Source organism: Hippocampus zosterae, chromosome 2 (assembly GCF_025434085.1).
Source record: "Hippocampus zosterae strain Florida chromosome 2, ASM2543408v3, whole genome shotgun sequence".
Taxonomy (NCBI): domain Eukaryota; kingdom Metazoa; phylum Chordata; class Actinopteri; order Syngnathiformes; family Syngnathidae; genus Hippocampus; species Hippocampus zosterae.
Window position 1 is genome coordinate 13,812,345 of NC_067452.1, and position 12,353 is coordinate 13,824,697.

At 43.0% G+C, this 12,353-nt stretch overlaps 1 protein-coding gene across 1 annotated transcript; it reads left to right on the forward strand.

Moving 5' to 3' along the window:
- The first annotated feature begins 317 nt into the window (after nt 1-317).
- On the forward strand, nt 318-12,054 carry LOC127596002 (6-phosphofructo-2-kinase/fructose-2,6-bisphosphatase-like). The gene is made up of 14 exons (XM_052058132.1): nt 318-501; nt 4,652-4,777; nt 4,857-4,953; nt 5,027-5,093; nt 6,430-6,504; nt 6,693-6,749; nt 6,947-7,068; nt 7,137-7,344; nt 7,722-7,868; nt 8,488-8,592; nt 9,190-9,319; nt 9,395-9,457; nt 9,525-9,589; nt 11,162-12,054. Exons 1-14 carry the CDS (start codon nt 444-446, stop codon nt 11,219-11,221), a joined length of 1,380 nt encoding a protein of 459 aa, XP_051914092.1. The 5' UTR covers nt 318-443; the 3' UTR covers nt 11,222-12,054.
- The last annotated feature ends 299 nt before the right edge of the window (nt 12,055-12,353 follow it).

Below are 12,353 nucleotides of genomic sequence, written 5' to 3' on the forward strand. Positions count from 1 at the left end.
TGGCCAACGATTGACATTATAAAAAAAAAACCCAAACAAACGAACGAACAAACAAAACAATTAAAATTGATGGAGCTCTCGCTATCTTATCTAAATACAGTATACATAAAAACACTTCTCACTTTCTTATGGCCTTTGCCCGAGCTAGGACTCACCCTCTGCATTCTGTGTGTGTGTGTGTGTGTGTGTGTGTGTGTGTGTGTGTGTGTGTGTGTGTGTGTGTGTGTGTGTGGTGTATTACGAACTTCAGCCCTGGCAAACATTAAAGGACATCCACCACTGTGCTGGTATCATATGTCCATGTGTCATGAAAACCGGGCTGTGGCGGGTGGGGGAGTGGGGTTTGCCGGCAAATAACTTGGGCACGAGGGGCTTGATGTCTTTAAAAAGAGCATCACTTCTTCTGTCCCAGGCTGCGTGAGCTCATCTGGCGGACGTACGCAATGGAGCTTCCCCAGCTAGAACACACGGTGAGACGCAGAAGGTGTGACAGCAGCACAGGTGAGCTGCCGAGAGCCCCGCCCCATTTGTGGTTGTGTTGTATGATTAGCATTGGGTGCCATTCGTGGAATCGTGAGTCGCACAGTTCTGAGGTTGAGGGTGAGAGATTCCAAATCTGGCCTCTGTGACATTCCTGCATGGTGTTTCCCCAGATACTCTGGTTTCCTCAAACATTCCAAACACATGAACGTCAGCTTCATTGAAGACTTTAAATTGGCAATAACAAGCCTTCCGGACTTCTCAGCCACACTCAGGTAACATCAGTTTCAGAAATGCTGTCAAAGGTCAGATTCTCCAAAATAAAGTCACGCAATATAATAATAGTTTCGCCACTTGGTCAAATGTTACTTTGCCGTCACACTCAAAAAAGTGCAAAATAGTCTGAATGTGAATGCTCAATAAGCCATCACAGGACCAAGCAAAGTGTGGTGAAACTGTTGTGATAGTGCTTTGCTTTATTTTGAAGGCCCAACTTTGGACAGGATGTTATGCCTGTGTTTCCACAAGTGTCAGAGTGTTGCCAACCTGGAGGCTTGTTATTGCTTCGACTTGGCTAAGGGGTACTTCATATATGTAAAAAGCTAATGTTGTGTGAAATAATTCATTTGATCATCTCATTATTTTTCACGTACATGTAATCATTGAAGAAATATTTTAAAATGTGCTTTTTTGTGAAAGTGAAACTGATAAGATACTTAGAGTGCAGTATACACTCAGACAAAAATATCTAATATTAATACGGACACAGACACACAATCTCCTTCCCCCCATCCCATTTCCCCCTAGAACCTCAGCTGGCGACTTGGGACCAGTCCGTGGATCGCGATCGACTGGTTGGCCACCCCTTTTGTATATACTTTTTGTGACATCTTTTGTGTCGTGGTGGGAAATAGTGAAGTACTTTCGTTGCATGTACTTAATTTGAGTCGTCATATTCATAGAGAAGGCAATCATGGATTCACATACTGTATTCACAAATTTTGTGGGCAACCACTGCCCTCCTATTTACAGAACCTCAATGATGAGATGACTTTAAAAAAGCTATAAATAAACAGCGGTTAAAAGTCATCCGTTTTTGAGATATTTCATTGATTGAGATCCTGGGACCAGTCTTAAAAGGGGGTGGGGCCGGGCGTAAGTCAATTGAGATAGTTCGGGCGATCAGTATTTCAGTGTATAGAATTTTCGTGACATTTTCTTTGGTGTTGTGCAATAAGATGTTTCTATTGAGATATGCGTCTTGGCTTGGCAAAGTTTGAGAAAAATTGCAGTGGAGAACAGAAGGCACCAGAGAGAAGGAAGGCTTTTGGATGCCACCGTAAACACATTGATTTGTTTCATGCTGAATGTGTGTTGCGTCTTCGTCATCCTGCATCCCTCACATACTGTCGGGGATCCAGACAGTGTTGGTGCCATGCCAGCCAGACTAGACCGAGCTGAGTCTCATTAGGCTCTGTCAGTGACACGGTCTTTTCAACATTTTGCTCATGCGGCATAATCCATTGATAATCGAACAGCCTGGAGGCCGACAAGCTCCCCCGCCCGGCCCCGATACACACACATACATACACACACACACACACACGAGCCATCCGGGTACGTTGGCGGCACAAACGTCTGCAGGCTGCCTTATAAATGACCGACGTGTATTCATGTTAATCACCTTGCGCAACAGCAGAATCACGACTGGGTAAGCTTTTTTTCATCTTGGAGATTTGTCAATTTAAGGAGGACTTAGCAATTTAAGAAACAAACAAATAAGCAAACAAAAAAAACACTTTTTGTTCAATCAGTCATTGTGAGTTGACAGAAGTATGTGATGGATGTGATCTATTCTATGGTGAAGGGCCTCTAATTTGGTATACAAGACACCAGCACGCCAGAAAAACAACCAATCAGAGAGAGTAGGCGTTACTTACGGGGTGTCAATCAACTGCCGTGCACTCATTGCAGGCACACCATCGCCACCTCGCAAAATCCATCCATTTTTTGATCCACTTATCCTCACAAAGGTCACGGGCAGGCTGGAACTCATCCAAGCTGTCTTCGGACAGTAGTTGGGTTCCACCCTGAACTGGTTGCCAGCCAATCACCTCGCAAAATCAATAACATTTCGTGTTACATGTTACCCGCTTAACGTACAGGTCAGCCTGAAGCTGCCAAAGCACTGGCTAAAAGTAAAGGAGTAACTGCTGCCAAGGAACTAGGAAGCATGTTCCAAATCTGAGTAGGGACTTTTTAAAAAGTCAACTAAGGATGTATCTTTTTAGCTTAAATTGGATTTTGTCCTTTCATTCATTCATTCATTTAATTTACTTTGAAACTGTTCGAGCAAATTCTTGACCTTAACTTCATACTCTTGTGTCCCTTTTGTAAACTGGTCTGTTAGCTGTAACTGACTTAATCTTTTCATTGTTTACCGGTGATTTTCTAAATGTATATTTTTTACTCTGGCATTCATTTGAATTGGCACGAGCTGATATTTCTCGTTTGGTTTCTTTGTTTGACCTTTTCATCTTAATTTTCCTTTCTTGTATTTTATGGCAACCGCAATGGCGAGTTTGTGTATGCGTGCGTATGTGTGTGTGGCTAACATTTGTTCTGCTTTGTTCCTGTTGATTTATTATTTATTTGTATGTGTAGACGGGTCTTTTTGCTGCCATTTCCCATGCAAGAAAAGTGCTATGTAAATAAAAGTTAAGTGATTGATGTTGAGTTCATCTCAAATGAGAGACGAACATCTTTGTAGATGTGGATGTCCTCCATGAGGAGGAGTTAGGTTTATCCTGGGTTGTGAGTGGAATCGATTACCACATGTGTTTTAAATGTGGGAGTACCTGGAGAATACCCACGCAAGTCCAGCAAACACAAGAAAACATGCAAACTCTACACGGGAAGGCAGGAGTGAAGGCTGGAACCCTCCAGTGGACTCCAGTATGTATGCTCAAGAGTGCAAGAATGTAGGTAGAAAGAAGAAAGAAGAAAAAAAACAACAACCACCATTCAATTAAGTGCAATATAAGCACAAAATGGATAAATCGCAGTTCTATTTATAATTGTCTTTCACATCATTTAATTATTATTATTATTATTATTGTTATTTTTATTCAGCAGCCTGACAGCAGTCGGTAGGAACGAGCGTCGGTATCTCTACTTCTTGCAGCGCGGGTGTAACAGTCTCTTGCTGAAGGAGCTACCAAGTGCTGTCAGGGCGGGCTGGAGGGGGTGGCCCCCTCGGTGGCCCTGTGAAAAGAACTGTTTTGCCAGCCGAAAAGGCACCAGCTTCTGCAACTCAAAATGTGTCCTTCTAATCTGTAAAAAGCTGTAGGTAACAAGTTAAATGGCATATTTTGAATAATTTAACAGTTTTTTGTTTGTCAATGTACATAGCAGGGGTGCCCATTAGGTAGATCCTGATCTACCGGTAGATCTAAGACAGGTCCCAAACAACCATTTGTGTGTCTTTGTACATGTTAGTAATATATTTTTTGTGTTAATATACACTGCACCCTAATCATCTTATAAGTTTCATTTTCACTAATTTTTAAAAAAATAAAATAAAGCAGGTAAATCTTAAATTTACGGTGGTGCGTGCTTACGTCACTGGAAGTTGTTAGCGCTCAGCAGTTTGCAATTGCAGCTTTTGATCAGAGCTGTTGCGCTAAATCTTTTATCGTTATGATTCTCATTCAGAGTTCGCTTCTTGTACAATTCACTGAGGGCACGAGCAAAGAATAGGAATCTAGGAGGGCCCAGGGAAGCACTTTAAAACGGTACGTGTGAGCTACGATAGTTAACAGGCTGAAACTGTTAGTGTGGCCCCTTCTGGGCTTCCATATAAGGCAAAGGAAGACACAGACACCTCATGGGGGTTGACCGCAATAGTATATATGAAGAGATCAAAATTCAAAGTGCACGGCAAATTTCAGAATTCATTTGAATTGGCACGAGCTTGTACTCAATAAATTTGGCCTTTTCCAAACAAGGTAAACCATGTCACAGAATTGTTCCTGATTGCTGTCCATATCTGAGAATCGTCCAGAAGAGACCCCGGAGGAGTGTACCCAATACGAAAATACCAATTATACGTCATTTATCCTGCATCGTGCTTGAGGGGGCTCAAATTGTGCCTTTGTGTCTCTGTGTCTAGCATCAGTGCCGCAGCTCTGCAACTCTCCTACACTCATCGTCATGGTGGGCCTGCCAGCCAGAGGGAAGACTTACATCTCCAAGAAGCTCACCCGCTACCTCAACTGGATCGGGGTTCCCACAAAAAGTTGGTTTTTCAGCCTGAAACAAAACAGCTCAGCGTGAACTAGGCTGCGCCTTTGCTTATTGCTGTTGATTCCCACCAGCGTTCAACGTGGGCCAGTACCGCCGCCAGGCCGTCAAAACCTACGAGAACTTTGAATTCTTTAAACCGGACAACGAGGAGGCCATGAGGATCCGCAAGTACGTACGGACTGACAGCTCAAAGCGATTTGATGATGCGTTGAAGAAGTCACAGACGTGCCTTGCTTTGCAGGGCGTGTGCGGCGGCTGCCCTCAGCGATGTCACTACCTACTTCACAAGTGACCAAGGTCACGTCGCGGTGAGTCGGACCAACGTTCAAATTCTCACACGCTCGATTGAGGTGCACTCATGCACACACACTGCTGAAACACTCCAATTCCCACCAATGAAAATCTCTGAAAGACATCAACTCAACTGAAACATTCTCACATCCAACCTCTCTCAAACACATTGAAAAAAATCTCGGACTCTACTGAAATGCGCTAATTCATGACAATGCAGTAAGTAAATTTATTCCGGGCAAAATGTCCTCACTTTGTCAAAATGTCCTCACTCTGCTGGTTAAAAACTCATGCCGGTCCTCACAATGTCATAAGTACAAGAACACACACACACACACACACACTCACACAGATACACATACAACTGAAATGCTCCTTTCACACACACTACAGATTTTTCCCCTCCTTAGTGTATGTCCACGACTGAAATGGTCTAACAGCAGCAAAACAAAAATGTTTGCACACTTTTAAAACACTCATTCACGCAACTGAAATGCTCTGATATACGCTTGTAAAATGTGGATATCAGAAAATTATACGAGCACAAATTACTATAGAGCGTTTTTCATCCTGATGTTTGAGGGGATTTTGGTTGTGTGGGCGTACGTGAGGTAATCCTCATTCATGTCCCTTAATGGCCTTTCATATCTATTTGTGGTAGTGAGTTACAAGCGTCTCTCCTTCAATTTATAGAATTGTCCTTCCATCCAGTTTCCAAACCACTTATCTTCACAAGGGTCGCGGCAGCCCCTGCAGCCTCTCTCAGCTGTCTTCCTGCAGTAGGCAGGGGACACCCTGAAGTGGTTGTCAGCCAATGATACAGGAAACAGATATACAGTATACAAAGGACCATTTGCACTCACAATTACACTTGGAGACAATTGAAAGTGTTCCATTAGCCTGCCATGTGTGTTTTTGGAATGTGGGAGGAAACTGGCAGTACCCGCAGAAAACCCACACAGGCACGGGGAAAACATGCAAACTCCACACAGGGAGGCCAGAGCCTGGAATTGAGCCCTGCATCTTTGCACTGTGAGGCGGACTTGCTAACTAGTCTGGAGGAAGAACCAATCACATGCTACTTAGTGAGAAGTGCAGATGAATAAAAGGCGGCTAAAAGCAGAAGTGTACTTAATCTTGTACTTTTGTACTTAATCTGCTGTTTTAAGTGGGGGACCTGCAAGATTACATTTTACGAATGGATATTGTTTGACAATGCTTCGAGGCACAATAAAGAATCTTCATTTTCATCTTTATTTTTATAGGTGTGTTTCCATTCGTTTTCACTATTATCACTGGTATGGAAAACAAGTGGCGAGCTCAAAGCCTTGATAGCAAATGTGCCTCACGCAGGTTTTTGATGCCACCAACACCACAAGGGAGAGAAGGGCAAACATCCTCAGCTTTGCCAAGGAGAGAGGCTACAAGGCAAGTGCAATTGGAATGATAAAAAGGATCCAGCGCCGTTCTCTGCTCTATCATGTGTGTGTGTGTGTGTGTGTGTGTGTGTGTGTGTGTGTGTGTGTGTGTGTGTGTGTGTGTGTGTGTGTACACGCGCTCGCGCGTGCGTGCATGCATTTTCCAACACGTTGTCTTTTAAAAGTGTTTGTGTCCAGGTTTTCTTTGTGGAGTCTATCTGTGACGACCCAGAAATAATTGGAGAGAATGTTAAGGTCAGAAGCCCTCATCACTTGTCCGCTATTCACAAAAGAGCAGATCCCGCGGTCTCATACTCAGAATCTTTTGGTTCATCTTGTTAGGTGGTTGAGGAAAAAAAAATGAACACCAAGCGAAAATATATGGTGCTTCTTTGGGAAGCAGACCAAAATAGTGCCCTCTATTAAGTATCTGAAACGCACGTTCTTCGCAGCAAGTGAAATTTGGGAGTCCAGATTACGTGAATCGCAGCATGGAGGAAGCCATGGAAGACTTTGTGCAGCGCATTGAGTGTTACAAGTCCAGCTACATGCCGATAGACGACGAAAAAGACAGGTGCTGAGTCAGGATAGAGAATGTTCTCGCACAAATTTGCGTCTCTCAAGTTTGTTTTCATTGAACAGAAAGCTCTCCTACATCAAAATCTATGAAGTGGGTAAAAGATACCTGGTCAATCTGGTCCAGGACCATATCCAGAGCAGGATCGTCTACTATCTAATGAACATCCACGTTGCACCGAGGTCCATCTACCTGAGCCGCCATGGGGAAAGCCAACTCAATCTTCTTGGTCGCATCGGCGGAGATTCTTCTTTGTCTGTCAGAGGATATGAAGTGAGTGTCGCGCACCGAAACACCTGACGGGTGGAAGACGACTCGTGCCTGGTTCAGACGATGAGATTTTAGCCCCATTCTTGGCCCCATTTACTGTCGTGAACGATTTTCCAGATCTGACCAAGCATATTTTGTCAAAAATGACAACACTCCTTTTCTCCCCATTTTTGAGAAAATGCATCTTGATTTTATTTTTTTAAATCTGCATTTTTCAAAGTAATTTGGGGCCGTTCTTTTTTTTTTCTCTCAACGCAAGTCATTGGCCACCAATTATCTGCGATTTCTAGGTTTTCACACCTAATCCCTATTCCCGGCAGAGTGCCTTGAAACAACTTCTATCAGATATAAAGTTGACAAGCTCAATTCCTGGTCTACAGTATGCTGCTGCTTTGAAGACTTTCATCCAGAGTCAGAAAATTAAGGACCTGAAGGTGTGGACCAGCCACATGAAGAGAACCATCCAAACTGCACACACGCTGGGCGTCCAGTATGAGCAGTGGAAAGCTCTCAATGAAATTGATGCAGTAAGTTTCATTCTGATTCAATGAGGCAAGTGAGTGAAATCAAAGTGTAGTCCTAAGTGCTTCCACCTTTCGTGCAGATATAACTTGTCAGTGTAACCTTCACTTTCTTTAAAACAAACGATACTTCTGATACTGGGTAAAGTCATTGCAATATCTTGAAAGTACTGCGGTTTGCGTCAAATCCAGTCTATGAGTCTCAGGACACTATAGTTGAACAAAATTACAGGTTTACTCAGGTTCATCTGTCTATACTCGCTTCAGTAAGGAGATTGACAGTCGCAGACTCTGTCATACAGGAAATAAGATTTCCAACCCACATTCACCAACTTAAGAAAAGAAAAATGACTCTCTGTACCGCACAGCATCATTCGCTTATCATAAATAACTCCAGTATAACCACCGCAATCAATAATCATCTCCAAAATAGGTCTAAATAATAACCGTGGCATCAATAACACGTTTGAAATCTTATCAGCCTTTGGTGTCAGTTGGTGGTTTCTAAATTTTGGGTCCAAGACTAAAAACTAATCACAGTCTCAGGAGGAAACGGTATCTCTTTTTTCAGTGTGCAACATTTCCTCAGTTGAATTGTCTATTTTTCGTTTCCTGCTGCCCTGAGGGTGTGTGCGAGGAGTTCACTTATGAGGAGATTCAGGAGCATTACCCCGAAGAGTTTGCATTGAGGGACCAGGACAAGTTTCGTTATCGTTATCCAAAGGGCGAGGTAAGTCATCGACCTCTGAGGACTTCAGAAATCTGCGCAAGTGCCACATGTGGAAATACGTTCATTTTACTTGGAAATGGGCAAATGCAATTTGGTTGAATAAGTGACGACTCCTGCCATGACTGTGTAGTTGTAGACCTTTTCAGACAGGTGCTTGACTATTTCCAGGTAACGTGAAAACTAAGACAAAAATGGACACGAGATCAGTTCCAAGATCAGGGCTAAGGGAAGCATACAACTAGTTTTTTTATTCTAATACAATACAAATCACCTTGTTCTGCTTGCCAAGGGAGCTAATTGAAATTTCCAGATGATTTCAGAAATTACAGGATGTATGTTCGTTATGTCCTGAAGCTCTTCTTTCCCAAATCCCCCACCCCCCACCACCCCTCAAGTAAAAAGCAATGTGTTCATCATGTGTTCTTTTATGACAAGTTTTTGATTTCCTGAGTTCAACCAAATATTTTTCAGGTAAAGAGATGTTCTCTTACGTGCCTCACGGCAGTTTCTGCTTTGGACCTTTCAGCTCAGTTGTAGGTGACATTGCCTCGAAAGAGTAGAGAAAAGTTCTCTGACATGAAGTTCTCTATGTGGCAGTCCTATGAAGACCTGGTGCATCGCCTGGAGCCTGTCATCATGGAGCTGGAGAGGCAGGAGAATGTTCTGGTCATCTGCCACCAAGCAGTCATGCGCTGCCTCTTGGCCTACTTCTTGGACAAGCCCGCAGGTACAAGAGTCATCTCGTTCTCTCGTGGTCATATTCCTTCATAATCAGTCAGCCTCCTTTTGCTTCTCTCTCAAGACCAGCTGCCCTATCTTAAATGCCCCCTCCACACGGTGCTCAAACTCACACCAATAGCCTACGGTGAGTGTTCGCCATTGGACAGTGCGGTCCCTCGGTCTTGATGCCCCGTTGTTCTTCTCGGTTGCAGGGTGCAAAGTCGAGTCATTTTACCTCAACATCGAGGCTGTCAACACGCATAGAGACAAGCCTATGGTAAGAACAAACAGCTGTCAGATGAGACACCGTGTCCAAGAAATAGTTCATGCTGGTGTCTTTCTTTCTTTGGATGTGTTTTATGTGAATATCCGTGTTCATCACGTGTGTGTTCCTTGCTCGTTTTGATTGTTTGTCTCTCTGTGACCGCTTATCAGAGGCTTTGTTTCTTTTCGCTTTTAGATTTCTCTTTGACTTGATTGAGTTCAGTGATTACTGTGAGCATGAATTCAAGTTTCTACATTTGTTGAAAATAGCCACCAGACATGGCCACCTGTATAATTCTGTATAATCAATATACTGTAAGTACCGTATATGTATATAAAAAGTTTCAAAGGCAATAGCACCCGGTTTTAATTGTAAAATTCGGTGCAATTCTGTTATATTTTTGTAGCAAGAGAAGTTGTCACGGGGCACGTCAAGCATTCCTCATATTAAAAGACCAACTGAAGTCAACATGAGAGAGAGAGAGAGAGAGAGAGAGAGAAAAAGAGTATGAACAGGTTAAATATTTAGGATCAGAGGACCGGAGAGTGTGAGTGTGAGAGAGGGAGAGAGTGTGAACTCGTTAAATTTTTGCTCATGGTTCAGATTGGAGGTAATCGTAACCAACGACAGAACACAGCATGGGGTTTTTTTTTTCACTTTCGTCCCAATTTAAACCGAGCCTCGTCCTATCTAGTGCTAAGCTGGTTTGTTTCTCAAGTTTGCAAACTCCCTTTGGTTTATTGCTTTGAGAGGCCAACAGCATGAAGCTATTGATACACTGCCTAGTTGGGCTTTATTGACTGATTGCTTAAGCGTTGAATTTATTGCTCATGAGCCTGCCCAAGATACCCATACACTTGCAACTCCTTCTGGGTATCCGCTGACCGCAGTACGTCCTCAGCTTTCACGCATGTGGACTCCCCACATGGACACACCACATAGTGGGGGACATGAGCGCCATCCAAACATTCCTCTCTGATGACACGATGCGATGACTGCTTCTAACTCAAATGGGAAAATGATGATTCACCGTTCGTTTTCAACAGCCAATTCAAAATGCAGTGATTCGTGCACAGTCCGATTTAACATATACCCAACAAAGAAGTCCTGGATCGCACCCGGTTTCATCTGCCACCCCTGGTGACAATCAGACTAGTTGAGGATATATAAGGAACAAGAACTGCAGGGTGCTTGGTTTCCTTGTCGTTACTTGCTTGGATTTCCTCAGCCAAGTCTCTCAACGGCTCTTTTAGTGTCATTGTGTGTGTTTGTTTGTCTGCATGACTGCATTACACAATACTGCCTCATGGTACACAAGAAGGAGCGGCACACAGACTTGGATTGCAGCATTTACTCTTGATGCACTAAGTGTTAAATTATTTACATTGTAGTTTTGTCATGACTCTTTTTCATTACATACAAGATGATAGATTGTTATTTTTTTCCCCATTGATAAACAAAAGCATTTCCTTTTTTATTTAGGGGACGAGGAGGCATTCCATTCACTTTTATTTTTGTTTTCAATGGCAAATTCCGCCCTTATGTGTCCTTGTTGAAATCACAGTTCATATGTTGATGTTGTAGAATGTGGACATCAACAGGAACCCAGAAGAAGCCCTGCAGACAGCTCCTGATCACATTTGAACAACGTGCCGTGCAAATGGCAAAGACGGGATACGGCTGGCATCTCAGACCTCCTTGTGGAATCCACACAGCAGTTGCCTTGGCCTTCAAGCCTCCCGCGGCGAGCTGCTTGAAGCGCTCGACATCGAAGAGCAGCAGCTGGAAGGTTGATTACGTGACTGCATTTTCTACATGACGTGAAAGCATGTCGTTTGAAGGGCAAACGCTATCTGGCAGGGATGACTTCCTGTGTGACTCTCAAGATATATCCAAAGCCAGTTTGACACCTATTTCAAAAGAGGCTTAAGAAATGTAGCATTTAGCACGAAGTTCACCAAGAAGGACATTGACAAAATAAAAATAGCAACTACAAAACAAACTGACCATTCCAAAAATATGCAACCAAAACTATTCGAAGTGTGTGAAAATATGCTGGTCATGGTACTTTTACCCTCCTCTGATACGCTTGGAGCCATGGCATGCCATGCATTGAGTGCAATAACATCACTTCTGATGATTGCTGACCACCACCAGCACAAAAGAAACGCAGTAAACCGTGACTGTCGGTGATTCCATCTCATCTGAAAGAATCACCGCTGAGCCAAACATGTTTTGTACCAGCCATCCCATAGTGGTTTCTCATGACCTTGTGTGACTGAGCCGAAGCTTTGCATGTTTGCCAGTAAAAAGGAAACCACCACCTATTTTTGTTTGCCTAGGGAACCTATCCTCATTATTTGCACAAACTTTCCAACACTGTTAAATAGACATTTATTGTTTTAGTAGACCCGCAAAAGGAAATCATGTCTGTCAGCTGTCATCTTCCTGGTCCTTTGCTAAAATCTGTACCAAAATAGTCAAATGTTCATGTCACGTGTATTAATAAATAACGTCGAGATTTTGCATCATTTTTTTTTGTTACTGGACCCTTTTCCCAGTAACTTGAACAATAATACAATACAATACATGCTGATTTATATAGCGCTTTCACAACAGCGGCAGCTGTAACAAAGCGCTTAACAAAAACAGCGGCAGCTGTAACAAAGCGCTTAACAAAACAGTTAACATAAAGTAAAATGGAACAAAGTAACTGCTATGCTTGATTTCTGATTTCAAAACTAGTAATCTATCAATTTGTTGTGTATTAAGTACG